The sequence below is a fragment of the Rhinolophus ferrumequinum genome, unplaced genomic scaffold, assembly GCF_004115265.2.
Source record: "Rhinolophus ferrumequinum isolate MPI-CBG mRhiFer1 unplaced genomic scaffold, mRhiFer1_v1.p scaffold_109_arrow_ctg1, whole genome shotgun sequence".
In the NCBI taxonomy this organism is placed as follows: domain Eukaryota; kingdom Metazoa; phylum Chordata; class Mammalia; order Chiroptera; family Rhinolophidae; genus Rhinolophus; species Rhinolophus ferrumequinum.
The window spans coordinates 2,761,927-2,779,428 of NW_022680364.1; the positions used below are offsets into that span (position 1 = coordinate 2,761,927).

Sequence of the window (17,502 nt, forward strand, 5' to 3'; positions counted from 1 at the left end):
TGTGTCCCAAAGGGTGGGCGAGGGGGCAGAAGGACACTCACTTTCTAGCTGGTCTGTACTTGTTGTTTTAAGACCTTATTGTTGAGAGCAGCTTTAGGGTCACAGCAAAACTGAGGGAAGGTACAGAGATTTTCCGTAACTGCCCCCGTCATCACACACACAGCCTCACCCGTCGTCAGCGCCCCCAACAGTTGGCACATTTGTTACAGTCCATGAACCTACAGTGGCACATCATCCGTGTTGACATGAGGGTCACTCTTGGTGGTGTCCATTCTGTGGGTGTGGACAAGTGTGTAATGACACGTACCCTCATTCTAGTGTCACACAGAGCAGTGTCACTGCCCTGAAACCCTCGGTGCTCCCCCGTTCATCCCTCCCCCCAACTCCTGACAACCTCTGATCTTTTCCTGTCCCCATAGCTGTGCCTTTTCCAGATTCTGTAATAGTTTTCAAGCAGAAGAATGTACTTATACATTACTTGTACAATAAACAAAAGAGAAGCAAGCTGGATTCTGACCGTAGTGAGGACAGTGTTAGAAGGAGGTGCTGGTCCGGGGAGCAGTGCTGGGAGAACACGTCAGCTCTATGGGCAGGAGCTATCGAGGGCATTAATGAAACCCAGCTCACTCGACTGAGAAGCAGCAAGAGAGAGAGACGGGAGCAGGAGGAAAGGACGAAGGTAAAATAAATGACTGAGGCTCAAAATGCTGAGCTTGACCTTCTGGATGGATGAGAGGCCACCACCAGTCAATTAGTAGGTTGGTCAAATTCTCCGTGTAATACACTAGGTTTGAACATGAAGTAATGAGACCACCAAATATATTTAAATATGTCCACATGAATGTAGATATTAGACAGACATTCAATGTGGATTTATTTCCAAGATATGTACGCCTCCCCCCAAGCTTTTTCAGTGACATAAATATTGTAACCTTTCAACATTATCACATTGCAGAGGTCTTATTCTAGCATTTCAGACCCGGCTCAACATAATTTGGAAACTGTTTGACCATCTTCTGAGCAGGTTTGCATATAAATATATACAACGTCAGTGTCCGTGTCCATTGAGTGTCATTCTGGAGCCACAGAAGCTTTCATTTTTTTTTTTTTTAGTTCACTGAAAGTATCCCTTAAGTGGTGGTCCACGCTCTCCAACATCCTTATTCCTGACTTGTGATTCCAAAATTTAAGTTTTTAGAAGGAGGCAGATTGGAAGCAGTGGGTGTCCAAAGGCGGCTTGGCTGGAATAAGCTTTGCTGCTCCTGTAGGGGCACAGGACGTGTCATCTCTGAAGGGAGCGGCCCTCATTCCTTGTCACTTCTCTCGCCGTGGCACTAGCCCCTCAGCTAAGAAGGCGATACAGGATTCAGGACGTGGAAAATTAGACTGTTCACTTGGCTCTAGGCAGGGGTTCCAGCGCGATGGCTTCAGCGGGAAGCAAGACGGAGTGTGTGGGCTCGAATCGTCACACAGAGGGCTTTTATTTTTTTCTCTTAGGTCCTCAGAAAGTGTGGGAGCGTCCCAGCTTTCCTTTGGTTGGGTATTGTTTATGGCATGTAGGTTTAATTCACTTTTTATAAAATGCATCACTGACTTTGCATTTAAGGCAGTTGACTCCGTTTTTTTTCACACAGCAGCTAGTGATGGAATCAGTTTTCATCTCCTCCTCACATCACAGACCCGTGGTCCTCGTCAGTGCCATTGTCTTTGAACTTGGCTAACTGCAGACGGACGCGGGCCGCCTGCGTTGTGTCGCCACGGGACAGAGTTGCTGCGACTTGGTCCAGGGTGGGGGCGGCTGGTGCCCGTCCGAGCCTGTGAGGAGAGATGCTGGAGCTCAGCGCTGCCCGCAGTTGCCCAGGCCCTCCCTCACTCACCGCTGTCCTGTCCCCCACAGGTATGAACGCCGCGGTCCGCGCTGTCGTGCGCATGGGCATCTACGTGGGGGCCAAGGTGTACTTCATCTACGAGGTCAGTGTCGCCGGTGCCCCGCCGCCGCTGCTCGCCCGCAGCTCTCCCGCCTGCCTGCCTTGGGCGCTGCTGGCCGCAGCCGGGTGGGCGCTGACAGCACACGCAGGTGGCCAGCAGGGAGCGCAGGGCCCAGGGAGGTCCCGGGCAGCCTCCCGGGGAGGGTGTGCTCCCCGGTCCTGATGCACTTGTGGGAGGTCTGTGGGAGCGAGGGGAGGAGGGACGTGACATGGGCACAAAGTGTCATTCTGACCTCGCCTCCCAGGATCGCTGATGGCAAGCCACCTGTGTTGTGGCTCGCATTCTTTGTAGAGGTGACAAAGTCACTGGAAATGAGGCTGACTTTGAACAAACATTAGAATAAACGGAAAAGCGCCCACTTTGAGCTTTGCACCATTAATGTATCTGTTTATCTGTTAACTTCTTAATATCTGTTTATCTGTTAATTTTAAAACAGAGTCTGAAAGGCCATGGCCCATTATCTCCTGCTTTTGAGGTCCTGGCAACTTAGAAGTGAGCAGTGTCTGGGGGGAGGCACCAGTGTAGTTTGGACCACAAAACTACTAAGGAAAAAAACAACATATCTAGTTTTAAATTTATACACATAATAAAGCTTTAAAAATGTGAGGAAGAGAATACTTTTTAAATGGCTTAATTTCTTCAAGGCCACTCTGTTTTATTTGCATTCCTCCCAGTGTTGTAGTATGTTTCTACCTACCATTGTGGTGATGATTTTCTGTGTGGTATATGCATTCCACAACTATTGCTTAAAGTGTCTGTGTAACATTCCATCAAATTGATGTCTCATCCTTTAGCTGACTGTTTATTTACTGGATCACTCCATTCCCACACCACTGGATTATTTAGGTCACTGCCTGTTTTTCAACTACCTTAACACTAATATGTGAGGCTATTCTATGCTTTGTGTCACTCTGGGGACCCCAGGATGTGGCACTGACTTAGAAGGGATGAGACCCTATAACGGCTCTGATGTGTCTCACCAAAGTGATTTCTATTCCAGCTTACCCACCCCCCTGCCCACACTGTGCCCAGAAGTGGTGCCAGCCACATCCATGTTTCTGGGTGTGTGGCCCCCGTCTCACTCCCCAGAGCTGAAATGGGTTCCTGGGCTGTTTACTGTAGTCATTTTCTCCTTTTGTGACGAGGTGGCTGAAAGTCTTTGCTCATTGGTCTGAGTAACCATTTGTTTATTGTTTTTTGCAAAGATGTTTCCTCAGGTGCTTTGGTTGCTTTTTTAAACTGTGGTTCTGAGGCTTCGGGTTTGTACCTGTCTGCTTTGGGCAATGGTAACACGATGAAGCCAATCAAAGCATTTCCAGACCATTGTTCTGTCGTTTTCTCTTCGGATGTTTTTAGGGCCAGCTTGCCCTTGTGGAATCCATCGTAGGCCTTCCCTGGCGGGCGCTGTCTGTTCACTGATGTGGAGTAAGCACATTAGGCACGGGCCACGCTCACCCCTCCCCCACTTCTACAAGTTACAACGTTGAGTGTGGATATGATGACTTTTCCTGTTGCTGCTAAAGAGTGTGCATGCATGCACACGGCTTCCTCTGCCTTTTTCTTTTATTGTATTTTATTTGGGGGAAGAGAAGGGGTTGCATCCTGCCTTAGAACTTGAGAGAAGACACCACACACCCGGCCTAATGGCACTTCCTGATACGTGAACGTGGTTTTATAAATCTCTTAGGGGTTGGAGCCCCCTCATGTCAGCTGCTTCTGTTATAATTAAAGAAACGTTTTTAGCTTCGCTGAAGGTGGATCCATGTAGACTTCTGGTATCCAACACGTTTCCCCCGGAAACTCTGGGTTTTGCTAGCTGCTGGCTTCGCCGGTCCTGGTACCGTCCCAGGTGAGGCTGCACCCTCACTGAGCTGAAGGCCCCCAATACACAGATGTACTTGGCGTCCACGATGACTTTGCAGTGTGGGGAGGGAAGGGAAGGAAGTCGTTTCAGTTACTTTGTAGCTAAAGGAACTGACTGGTCCTCGTGGACAGTTCCCATTCTCTGTGTCACTGTTTGTCACTGGCAAGGCCGGGAGGAGAGCCCTAAGACCACATCAAACCAGTGAGGGAGTTGGGTTTCAGCCCCAGGGACATTAATGTCTGGAGACATTTGCATTGTCCCATTATTGGGGTCGGGGGCTCCTACTGGCATCTAGTGGGTGGGGGGCAGTGACACTGCTCAACTCCCACAGTGCACAGCATGGCCCCCAACAAGGAACTGTCTGGCCCCAAATATCAAGACACCCAGCGTTAAACCAAGAACCAAATCTGTACTTGCTGTGATGGGAGGTCGTCTGCTGGCGATGGGGATGGGGCTGGTGGCTGTGTGCCTGTCACATGTCTGGTATTGAAACTGACATAGTGACTGGTCAACATTAAGTCCTCCTCAGATTTAAGAGTTTTGTTGTGTTTCTTTAAATTTTTTTTTCCTTCACTTTTTCAATTACAGTTGACATACAGTATTATATTAGTTTCAGGTGTATTGCATAGTGGTTAGACACTTAATTTACCTTATAAGGTAATTACCCCAATAAGTCACTTACATAATTATTAGTTATTACATAATTATTACATAATTATTACAATATTACTGACCATATTCCCTATGTTATACTTTACATTCCCGTTTTCATAACTGTCAATTTGTACTTCCTAATCCCTTCATGTTTTTCACCAAGTCCCCCAACCCCTCCCATCTAGCAACTATTAATTTGTTCTCTGTACCTATGAGTCTGTTTCTGTTTTGTTTCTTTGTTTGTTTTGTTTTTTAGATTTGACATATAAGTGAAATCATATGGCATTTGTCTTTCTCAGTCTGATTTATTTCACTTGGCATAATACCCTCTAGGTGCATCCATGTTGTCACAAATGGTAAGATTTCATTCTTTTATGTCTGAGTAATATTCCACTTTATATACAGAGGGTGTTTCCCTTGCACAAGGAGACATATACTCTTTAGTGTTCTCTATATATAGTATCACGTCATCTGCAAATAATGACAGTTTTGCTTCTTTTTACTTCAGATGCCTTTTATTTCTTTTTCTTGTCTGGTTACTGTGGCTGGAACTTCCAGTATTATGTTGAATAGAAGGGGTGAAAGTGGACATCCTTGTATTGTTCTTCATCTTAAAGAAAAAGCTTTCAGCTTTTCACTGTTGAGTGTGACATTAACTGTGGGTTTGTCATATTTGGCCTTTATTATGTTGAGATATCTTCCCTCTCCACTTTGCTGAGAGTTTTTGTCATAAATGGATGTTGGATTTTCTCAAATGATTTTTCTGCATCTTTGATGTGATCATATGATTTTTATCCTTCATTTTGTTTATGTGGTGTCCCATGTTAATTGATTTGTTGATAGTGAACTAACTTGCATCCCAGGAATAAATCCCATTTGATTTATGATGTCTGATTTTTTTAAATATGTTGCTGAATTTGGTTTGCTAATATTTTGTTGAGTATTTTTGCATCTATGTTCATCAGGGATGTCAGCCTATAGTTTTCTTTTTTTGCAATGTCTTTGTCTGGTTTTGGAATCAGGGAAATGCTGGCCTTGTAGAATGAGTTTGGGAGCCTTCCCTCCTCTTCAATTTTTTGGATAGTTTGAGAATGATAGGTGTTCATTCTTTTGAATATTGGTAAAATTCCCCTTTGAAGCTTTCTGGTCCAGGACTTTTGATTGTTTGGAGTTTTTTTTTTTTTATTACTGATTCAATTTTGTTAGTAGTTATCAATCTGTTCAGATTTTCTGTTTCTTCCCGATTCAGCCTTGGAAGAAGATTCTGTGTTTTTAGGTATTTATCCATTGCTTTTAGGTCATACAATTTGATGGCATATAAGTCTTCATAGTATTTCCTGATAATCCTTTGTATTTCTGTGGTGTTGGTTGTCACTTTTCCTATTTCATTTTTGATTTTATATATTTGGGCCCTCTCTCTTTTTTTCTTGATGTGTCTGGCTAAAATTTTATCAATTTTGTTTATCTTTTCAATGAAGCAGCCCTTGGTTTCATTGATCTCTATTTTGTTTAATTTAGTTCTGATCTTTATTATTTTCTTCCTTCTACTCACTTTGTGCTTTGTTCTTATTTTTCTAGTACATTTAGGTATAAGGTTAGATTGAGATTTTTCTTGTTTCTAGAGGTAGGCCTGTATTGCTATAAATTTCCTTCGTAGAACTGCTTTGACTGTATCCCATAGATTTGGGGACGTTGTGTTTTCATTTTTATTTGTCTCAGTGTATCTTTTGATTTTTTCCCTGAGCTCGTTGTTAACCCAGTCGTTGTTCAGTAGTATGCTATTTAGCCTCCATGTGTTTGTGTGTTTTTTCAATTTTCTTCTTGTAGTTGACTTCCAGTTTCATAGCACTGTGATCAGAGAAGATGCTTGATATGACTTCAATTTTCTTAAATTTATTAAGACTTGTTTTATGACCTAACATGTGGTCTCTCTTATAAATTGTTCTATGTAGACTTGAAAAGAATGTATATTCTGTCAGTTTTGGGTGAAATCTTCTAAAAATATTAAGTCCATCTGATCTCATGTGTCATTCAAGGCCGCTGTTTCCTTGTTGATTTTCTGTCTGGATGATCTGTCAATTGGTGGCAATGAAGTGTTCAAGTCCCCCCCACTATGATTGTGTTACTGTCAATCTCTCCCTTTATGTCTGTCAATATTTGCTTTATATTTTTAGGTGCTCCTAGGTTGGATACATAGATGTTTAAAAGGGGCATACCCTCCTTTGTTTCTTGTTACAGCCTTTGTTTAAAGGCTATTTTGTCTGATACAAGTATTGCTATCCCAGCATTCTATCATTTCTATTTGCATGAAATATCTTTTTCTGTCCCTTTACTGTCAGTCTGTGGGTATCTTTCAATCTGAAGTGACTCTTGTAGGCAGCATTTGTATGGGTCTTCTTTTTTTTATTCCTCAGCCACCCTGTGCCTTAATTAGAACACCTAATCCATTTATATTTGAAGTAATTATTAATAATTATGTAGTTATTGCTATTTTATTATTTTCTAATTGTTTTTATACTCTGTTGCTTTCCTACTCTTTTGGTCTCTTGTGTATGTTGATAACTTTCTGTAGTTTGTGTTTGAATTATTTTCTCTATTTCTTGTATATCTCTTATAGGTTTGTGCCCTGTGGTGACTATGTGCTGCCTGTACACAGCTATGTTTATAGCAGCCTACTTGAATCGGATTATCACTTCAGTTCAAACACATTCTAAAATCACTACAATGTTTACTTAACCCCGTCCATGTTTATGCTTTGTCATTATTGTTTACTTCTTTTGTGCAAGTGGTGTGTGTATCCCTTAATTTATTGCTGAAATTACACATGATCTTCCTACTATTGTCTTTTAACCTTTGTAAGAGCTTTATAGTTGGTTGATCCGCTGCTTTTACTAAGTATTTGCCTTTGCCAGTCAGAATTTTTATTTTCTATATTTTCTTATTTTTTTTATCTTTTTTTTACTTAAATAAGTCCTTTTAACGTTTCTTGTAATACTGGTTTAGTGGTGATGAACTCCTTTAGCTTTTGCTTGTCTGGGAAACTGTATCTCTCCTTTGGTTCTAAATGATAGCCTTGGTGGGTAGAGTACTCTTGGTTGTAGGTCCTTGCTTTTCATCATTTTGACTATTTTGTGCCAATTCCTCTGGCCTGCAAAGTTTCTGTTGAGAAATCAGCTGACAATCTCATGGAAGCTCCCTTGTTGGTAACTAACTGCCATTCTCTTGCTACTTTTAAGATTCTCTCTTTGTCTTTAACCTTTGGCATTTTAAGTGTGGTGTGTCTTGGTGTGGGCCTCTTTGGGTGCATCTTTTTTGGGACTCTGCACTTCCTGGGTTTGTATGTCTGTTTACTTCACTAGGTTAGGGAAGTTTTCCATCACTATTTCTTCAAATAAGTTTTCAATCCCTTGCTCTTTCTCTTTTCCTTTCTGTACCCCTATGATGTGAATGTTGGTACGCTTGATATTGTCCCAAAGGTCCCTAAACTATCCTCATTTTTTTTTTTTAGTTATTTTTTTCTTTTTGCTGTTCTGATTGGATGTTTTTTGCTACCTTATCTTCCAAATTGCTGATTGGATCCTCTGCTTCATCTAATCTGCTTTTGATCTATTGATTTCCTCTAATGTATTCTTCATTTCAGTCATTGTATTTATTTCTGTTTTTTTTTTTTATGGTTTCTATCTATTTGTTTAAGTTCTCACTCAGTTCATGTATTCTTCCCCTGAGTTCATTGAGCATCCTTATAACCAGTGTTTTGAACTCTGCATCTGGTAGATTGTTTGTCTCCATTTTGTTTAGTTCTTATTCTGGAGCTTTGTTCTATTCTTTCATTTGCGACATGGTTCTTTGTCTCCCCATTTTGGCTGTCCCCTTGTGTTTATTTCTATGTATTAAGGAGGCCTGCTACATCTCCCAGTCTTGGCAGAGTGTCCTTATACAGTAGGTGTCCTGGGGGCCCAGTGGCACAGTCTCTCTGATCACCTGGGCAGGGTGCTTCAGGTGTGTCCTTTGTGTGGGTTGTGTGTGCCCGACTGTTACAGTTCGGCCTTGATTATTGCTGGCATGTCAGTGGGTAGGATTGAGTCTTAGGCTGTCTGTGAGGGTTGGTTGTATCTACAGCAGACACGCTGTTGTGTGGAGGCTGATCCCATGGAGTAGTAGTCACTTTAGCAGGGTTCTGGTGCAGGTGAGTCTACGCTTGTGTCATTTGTGCAGCTGGTTGGGTGGTGCTCTGGTGTCATCTGAAGCCAGTCCCCAGGTGTGTTGGTTCTGGAGCTTCCTGAGATGGGCTCTGGTGCAGACCAGGGTTGGCCACCATTTGTGCCCAGCTCAGGCCCTCCGGTAGGAGCTACAAAATTATCTGCAGTTGGTTGTTCGTGTTGGGTTTGGAGTTGCTTGGGAGAAATACACTGTGAACCGAGGCTGGCTGTCACTATTGTCATGCTTGGGACACTTTGGTAGGCACCACAATGTAAGCTGAGGCCAGCCATCCCTTGTCCCAGGCTTGTGGCCACTTAGTTTTAACTATACTTCAAGTTTGTAATGGCTGCAGCTTATGCCGGCCTTGGGGCCACCTGATGGGTGTTACCATGCAAGTTGAAACCAGTCGCCACTTGTACTGGGCTTTGAGCTACTTAGCAAGAGATACAGGGCACGCCAAGGTGAGGCACTGCTTGTTTGGGGTTTGTGGACCTTTGAGAGATTTTAGGAAAGTCCGCAGCTTGAGCTGAGGTAGGCCGCTTGTGTGGAAAAGCCCCTGAAAGTGGCTTGGGTTGGGCATGTGAATTGAGCGGGACAGGGTCTTAGGGATTCACCAAGGCAGGGTGAGAGGTGATACCCAGGTTAATGGAGAACTCAGATTTGGGGCCTGCAGGTTGGGTGGGAGGAGGGCTCAACAAAGGCGCAATGACACCTGCCAGCACTTCCGTCCTCGGAGAGAGCTGCCCTGACTCCATCCCCTCTATCGCTCACCCTAAAGCCAGTCAGTTCAGTTCCGGGTATGTCCCTGGCACTCTTCAAGCTGCCACCCTGGCATTGGAGCCCAGGGCGAGTGAGTCTGTGTGCAGGCCCCTCAAGAGGAGCACCTCGGTCACCTGCAGCTCTCCATCTCACCTGGACGGAGTCCCTGCTTGTTTTCACAGCCAGATGTTATGGGGTCTCCTCTTCCCAGCACTGGAGTCCTGGGCTGGGGAGCCTGATGTGGAGCTAGGACCCCTCCCTCCTCAGGGGGGACCTCCACAGCCAAGACATCCCTCCTGACTCTTAACCGCTACTCACGGGTGTGGGACCAGCCTGTTCTGCGTTTCCACCCCTCCTGCCAGTCTCAACGTGGCTGCTGCTTTATTTGCTTCATTGTAGGACTTCGTTTCAGCTGGACTTCAGGCGATTCTCCGTGATGGTTGTTCTGTAGTTTAGTTGTCATTTTGATGTGGTTACGGGAGGAGGCCAGCAGAGCGTTTACCTGCTCTGCCATCGTGACTGGAAGTCTGTTTTTGTCTTTTTATTGGCACTGTGCCCTATGGTTGTCTGTGTTCTGAGGATATCTAGGTTTATTCCAAACTATACCTACCAGACTTCGCACATTTCAAAATGAAGGAATTGACATGGAACCATCAGTTCTGCCTACAACTACAAACCTTTGGTCTTCAGAGGAGTCTTGGCATAGAAAAGCAGGTTACTCTCTCCATTGTCAAGTAAGAAAGGTGGGCTCCAGGGCCCACTTCCCTCACATGCAACGGGCTCTTCCTTCTTCACGTCCTCTCTGAAGCGGGTGAGCTCTACTTTCAGCCCCCTTTGGCATATGGGCAGCGAGGAGGCCTAAGTCTGAACCAATCCCATCTCCTTCAGGGAAATATACAGGAAATTTCTACAAACCCTCCGTCAGGAAGATGTCACGGAGAATTCTTATGTGGAGCGGTGTTGGGATGATTCTAATTTTTGTATTAAGTGGTTTATTGGTCATTGGCACCTTTGATGGAGGGCGTCTTGGTGTGTATAGCTGAGTGCAGCCTTTGTGACTTGGCACTACCATGTTTCCCTGAAAATAAGACCTAGCCGGACAATCAGCTCTAATGCGTCCTTTGGAGAAAAAATTAATATAAGACCTGGTCTTGTTTTATTATAAGGCTGGGTAATATAATATAAAATATACTATAATACAACACAATGTAACACCAGGTATAATATAATAAATATAATATAATATAATATAATAAATATAATATAATATAATATAATATAATATAATATAATATAATAAATACCGGGTCTTATATAAGATCGGGTCTTATATTAATTTTTGCTCCAAAAGACGTGTTAGAGCTGATCGTCCGTCTAGGTCTTATTTTTGGGGAAACACGGTAGGAGTGATTAGGCCTATGATGTTCTTAGATCTGGAGGGAAAAGGGGACCGCCTCAAGATGGAGGCGTTTGAACTGAAATTGCCTGTCTGAGGATGACACGTTTCTCATGGCACCTTTTCTGTCACCCCCAAAAAGAGAAATTGTGAGTGGAAGGGGGTCCTTGGCATTCCCCCTACCTCAGGGTTCACCCCGTCTCCCGTCACACCCGCGAGACTTCGCTGTGGTGATCGATATTATCTAATTGAATTGAAATCACTTGGAGCATCATCATCTCTCTTTGACAGATATAATGACACTCTATCTGGAATTCTGACATCCCAAAATCTCCAAAATCTGCCTGCTTTTTCCTGAGTCACTTGGGTAACACCCCTCGGTGAGCTGTGTGCAATCCTTTCTCACCCGCCCTGGGTGACCGTCCCTCAGACGGTAGGAAGCAGGTCACACTCCTGACAGTACCAGTTCACATACGCTGTCCCATCTGTGTTGCTTCTTACGATCCAGAACCTCATGAATTGTGGCGCATCTCCGACCCCAAGGGTTGGGGGAAGCGACTGTGGGCCTGCGTATGTAGCTGAGTGATGGGATGAGTAAGTCGGGGACGCTTTCTGGTCGTTTCCTCATCGGTCTGGTGAAAACCCTGTTTTCCCTTCCTGAACTTGGAAAGCTCTGAGCATAAGCCGGACATGGGGGCTGTAGGGAAGGGGGGATGTGGGGCCGTGTGGGGGGGGCGATGATGTGTGTGCCTCGGACTCAGTTGGTTTTCTCCAGGCACAGAGTCGGGAGGAGGGGGCCCCAGACTGAATTTACTTCTCTGCAGACCTTCTCAGAACTGGAGCTGTGTCTCCATGTTCCTGGTCTGCTGCCTGGATGCTGCCCTGACGGACAGGTTTCCTTCTTAACTGTAGCACCACTGGCATTTGCAGGGAAGTGTGGGGGTGTCCTGTGCAGTGCAGGATGCTGAGAGCATCCCTGCCTCTGCCCCCCAGAAGCCAAGGACAATTCTCCCAAAGCAGTGACAGGAATGTATCCAGACGCCGGCGGGTGTCCCCTGGTGAGCAAACTCCCTCGTGTGGACCACTGTCCCAGACCTATTTGGGGTCAAATTTTGAAGCAGCACTCAGTGGCTTATCTCACATGTCTGTCCCTTTATAGTGCAGTTTCTAAGTCCACCGAGAGCTTTCAGGGTGACCAACACAACAAAACAGTGCAACATCTTTGTACTTGTTATTGAAATGAAGGGGTTTGGGGTTTCTTCTTGGGCAGAAGGTGTTTGGGGAGTGTACTGCTCAGAAAACACTGTTTCTGCTGGACGTCTGGCACCGGGTTCATCCTGCCTGGCTGTGCCGGGCCCAGGCCCGCTGTGAATCTGGGGCAGTGCTGCGTGTCCTGCCTGCTGAGCCCGTGGGCGCCTCGGGGAGCAGCCGGGCGGGGGCCATTAAGCTGCTGTTTCCACTAACTGAGCCAACTGTTCATTTTTTTTCCTTTTAGGCAAGGTGTTTTTTTTTTGTTGTTGCTGTTGTTTTAATTCCCTTAGAAGCTTACAGCTGCCTTTAGCTTCTTGGAGATGGTAAGGGCAAGGACATGTTTTTGCAAAAGACGGTGCTGGGGGTGGCCTGCCCCTGGGTTTAGGTGGATCAGACAGGCGCCGGGTGTGAGAAGCCATAAATTACCTGCTGTTTGCAGCCTTGGCTGCAGAACAGGCTGTAATTCAGTGTAATGTCTGGGTTCAGAATCCTACTAGCTGAAGGTTTTTCTGCAGACTTCAGAAAATCATTATTATTATGGCTCTTTAAATATGACTAACTCAAAAGACTTTCCTGTGTAAAATAACTCTTGACAGTTTGGCTCCGCTCAAGCACAGAGCTGCTAAGTGTCAGCAGGGCTCAACTGTGGTCTGCACACTGGAGAGAGGCTGGGAACAGTGCCCTTCACTTTTAGCGGACTGTTTTTTTATTGTCCAAACAAGGCATTGGGAATGCAGGAGGAAGGGGGAGGCAGCACTTCCTGTTGCAAAAGAATAAGGGCCATCAGACCGGCACCATGGGCTAATATTCTGGTTTCAGAGGCTGGACCCTCCAGGTGCCGTGGGCCTCACTGTTCCTGGAGGTCCAGTGAGCAGCTTTGTCCCTGGGTCCTTGGGTCCCCGGGCTCCCTGCAGACTGGTTTCCTTTCTTCTTTTTTTTTCTGAACTTGAATGACCAGCACCTATCCCAAGCTGGACTTGGCTGGGACTCTGCACATTATGGCCTGACTTAACTCACTGATACACAGGCTTTAACTGTCAGTTCATAGATTGGGTATCATTTCCCTTCCCTAACACAAACCTTCTCTTTGCCATGGAGCTCCTTATGTTTCTTCTCAGAGATGGTGAACCACCTGCTGCCACAGTTTTTAAAGTGAGGAGCGTCATGTTGTCCAAACAAACAACAGCAAACCCCTGCCTTTTCCAGCGAGGTCACAGCAGGGAGGCCCACGTGGGTCCCTTCTCCCTGGGTGTTTGGGGTCTGGGAGCTGCCTGTGGTCTTGGGTGCTGTGGCCTGTGATGGATGCGGGCGTTCCCCCACCGGACCGAGAACAGGTTAGAATGTCGGAGCTGGATTTTGGGGACGGGTCTGATTTTGTCATCCTGTTCTCACACCTGCTGTCACCATCTCCACTGTCCCCCAGCAGTTCCCTGAAGGCCAAGTGAGGTGACCGGAATCGCACTGTCGCATCTCCTGGAGGTTTTGCAGTTAACTGTTTCTGCATTTTAACTTCCTTAAAGGCAAAGCTACTTAACCACTAAATGCCTCTCTCGAGTATACAATGAAATGTCTCTCTATGCACCTGGCCTGTGGATGTTTATGCAAAGTCAGCCAGGCCTGGCCTGTCCCCTGCTCTGCACGCACACGACAAGGTTGGGTAAGTTCCTTAAGTTAATTCACAAAAAGCAGGTGACCTAGGTCCCTGTATCCCTTCCCTTTCCACGGGAAGGTTGGCTGCTGCACACGGGGAGCAATGATCAGTCACGGTGACAGCACTGAGCTCCCAGCTGAAGGCTTCCTGGGGGACCTGTGACTTGGTCCTCACACCAACAACAGACAATCCCATGACAGTCCCCATTTTAGTGTTCAAATTGTAGAAGTGATCGTCTCTGTCCCCTGCCTTTGCCCCCCCCCCCCACTTTTATCACCATGGGGCTGATTAAATAATTTTACTGTGAGGTGACAGGCTCTCTCTGGCGTGGAGGTTGGGGACTGGCTTCGTCCTGCTGTGGCTTTCGGTTTTATGACTTTCGGTTGGAATTGTGTATTTCTAGCTATGGCTTAAAGAAATAATTGAATAATACCAGTGGGGTAAATAAATGAGGCTGGCCTATTTCCGGGTTTCCACAAGCACAGGGTCTAGGGCTGTACAACGACATGTCGTGTTGTAACCTATCTGAGAATTCTGGAGTTGACCGACTCGCCAAGGACACGTGAATGCTCCACCGGGCGTTTCTCCTGAAGTCGGGAAATCAATGAGCAGGGCTGACGTAGTCCCAGACCTGAGCATCCCTGCCCTGAGGACCTGGTGGGGGGAGGTTCTGCATATGCGTTTCCTGAAGGGACAGAAGCTCCTGATTCCTAACCTTCGAACACCACTGACATGGACAGCCCGGCCTGCGTCTCCTGCATACACCTGGTTTGCACTGTGCTGTTTACTGACTCTCACACTGGAGTGGTTCAGAGCCGACCTCTCCACCTGCTTGCTCTTGCTCTCAAGTTCTGTAGGCGAAATGCTGCAGTTCATTCAGGAATAAACCAGAAAAACCTTAATCCTATAGGAAACAAAAATAGGTATGTACTCGGAAGCAGTGAAAGCCCTGGAGAAGTCTGAACACCGCTGACGAAATATCTAGAAAACACCTGTGAAGCGTGTTCTCTTCAGCGGATTGTTTCATCTGGGGGTTGGTGTTGGCCATTCAGTGAGTTGCTGCCTGAAGAAAGCAGGGATCCGATTTAGAAAAAGCACGGTCTAGTTGGCAAGACACATACACACATTGAACAGAAGTGTCCTGAAGAAAAAGCCTACTGTGAGCACAGGCAACCATCTCCCTCTGGGTCTTTAATTTTTAAAAACACAGATCTCTTAGAAAGAACGTCACCCACAGAAGGATGAGCTCATTTTCTTTTTAGAATGGATTTAACAAATGCCTAAAAATTGGGGTAAAAAAAAAAAACGAACTCTTAATGTGCTCCAATGACTCCACATGAATTCTGTGGGATGATGGGTTTGATGTGTCCGGCGAGAGGGCTGTGAGGGTCGTCCTCTGAGGTGGGACCTGCAAGACCCACAGTGCTCCTTGGGCTCAAGGCCTAAGCCTGGCTTTAACATTTGTACAGTTCGTTTTTCTTACATGAGTCACAGAACTGGGGCAAATTCCACAGGAGTTATTTTAGAAAAAGTTGGGGCTCTGTCGTTGTTGAAATAAAAACTGAGCTTTCCCGGGAGTCTTCCCTGGAAAAACGCGCATGCATGATGGTATGTCTGTGTAAAATCCCTCTTCCTGATTTTGTCACATCTTCCTCTGAAAACACAGCCCCAAACTACACTTGGTAGTTATTTTCCAAATGTTCTATGAGTTTGACGACTCTGCCCGTTGAGAATGAGTCATTTCCTACGACCTGGCCCCGGGGGCAGGAGGAGGGTGCTGTGCACAGCCCTCACCCGACTGTCCTTGGCACCCTTACCGCCTGCTTTGCCATACGTGCCCGTGCCACACAAAATCATCAAATCACGTCTGGAGAGCATTCTGCTTTTCAGAATGTGCGTTCTGTTTGTGGGACTGTCTGCCATGTTAAAACAGTTTCGAAACAAAAAGGATTTATAAATGTTCTTGTGAAATCAGTGTTCAAATTCTGAGAACTAATAAAGGGAAAAGAACTCCTCCCCTACCCAGCGCGGCATGGAGGAAGCGGCCGGTCGTGTGTGGTGTCTGATGGGGGCCGCGCCGCGGCAATAATCTGGAAGTTGGTGGCCGCAGCCTGCGTTGCTGAGAGCTCCAGCACAGTCTGAGCACCCATCAGCATCCTCAGTGCCCTCCGTGCGGGTGACACCGTGGCTGGACATCTCCCTTCCCTCCTCATCTCTTTAGTTACCTAGACTGAAGGTGCAGAATTTACCCCAGTGTCTGTGGGCGTGGCTGGAAGGTTTTCACTTTCCTTTTGTCAAAGCCCGTGGTTAATGCTATTGTCCACCCAGCCTGCCCAGGACGGTCCTGGGTGATGCCTGCCGTCCGGCCTAATAAAGGCTCCCTCATTCTCAGGAGCCCTCTGTGTGGGGTCTGTTTCAGCACAGGGGTCCACATTTGCGCCCCGGCCACAAGCCTGCTCATGTGCCTCCAAGCCTCCCAAGCTTCATAGCAACGAAGCTAGAAAGCCAGCACTGCACCTGATGGCACACTGTTCCTTATGGTCTCCTGTCCTAAGATAGGCGTGCTGTGCTGTGCCTGCCGTGACGAGGTCATTCTTAACTGAACCTGGCAGTTTAGGGGTGGCAGAGGTCATTGGAAGGGCACCCTAAGATCAGATTCTTTCTCTCTCTATTTTCATTCCATCATCTATTATCTATCCATGCATCCTCTGTCTCTCTGTCACCTAGCTACTGATCACCTATCTATCATCCATCTATCAATCATCTATTATCTACCTACCTATCTATATATCTACCTATCTATTTTTAATCTGTTGAAATAAGGTCCCTCGGGTCACTTAGCAGGAGGAAGGGCTTGGTTTTGCAGGGGGTCCTGGAGCAGCCGGCTGATTTGTCCCTGGTGCAGCCTCTGTCCCTGAGTTCCCAGCATACACAGCATGGGCTGAGCCCCCCCTCCCAGAGGGAGCCTGTTCCAGCCCCTTTCTTGTTTATCTCCTCACAGTGAAGCGACACCAGGCTCTGTGCTTTGAATGGAATAGGCTGAGGATTACACAGGGAAAGGAGATGGGAACAGAAGGACAGACGGCGTCCTTACAGGTGGACCACGGTGTGGTTGGGAGGAGCTCCATGGCATCCCCGTGAAGACAGTGGGCGGAGGGTAGGCCGTTCCTGGACCAGACTGTTCCGGGAGCTGAGGGCAGCAGGACGTGTCAGGGCTGCGGTCGGGGACTCAGTAACCACAGCAGAGGCCCCTGTCACTCTAAGGCGAACCGGCTCCCAACTGCTCTTTGTTCTGTGTCACTACATTCCTAGGTCCCTTTCCTGTTTGTCACATATGACATATGTGTATGTATAACACGGCTATGCATGTATGTGCATTCACATGTCAAATATATTCATATTATATAGATTATAACATTGTTATTCATGTACTATACTATAATGCATAATTATATACATTAATAATTAGACATAATTATATATGGTACATGCTTAATTAAGCCTAACTATGTATTAATATATGTATAAATAATGTTATATATACTATATAGTATTTATTATGTAGGTAATAATATAGAATATATTAATCTATGGTGTTATATGACAATACATTTATTATATTGATGGAAATTTTACATTTATAAATATAAATATACGAGCTGATCAATGGTAAAGGTGCCTGCACTTATTGATTAATTTATGCACAAGGCTCCATACTCAATGGGCTTTTCATTATTA

The 17,502-nt window shown here is 45.8% G+C and overlaps 1 protein-coding gene across 2 annotated transcripts in view; it reads left to right on the forward strand.

Moving 5' to 3' along the window:
* The window catches only part of PFKP (phosphofructokinase, platelet), a 66,429-nt gene that overhangs the window by 9,884 nt on the left and 39,043 nt on the right, over window positions 1-17,502 (forward strand). For both annotated transcript variants that reach the window (XM_033102151.1, XM_033102152.1), the window contains exon 2: window positions 1,898-1,971. In XM_033102151.1, coding sequence (XP_032958042.1) covers window positions 1,898-1,971 — 74 coding nt within the window. The remainder of the gene's footprint in view (window positions 1-1,897; window positions 1,972-17,502) is intronic.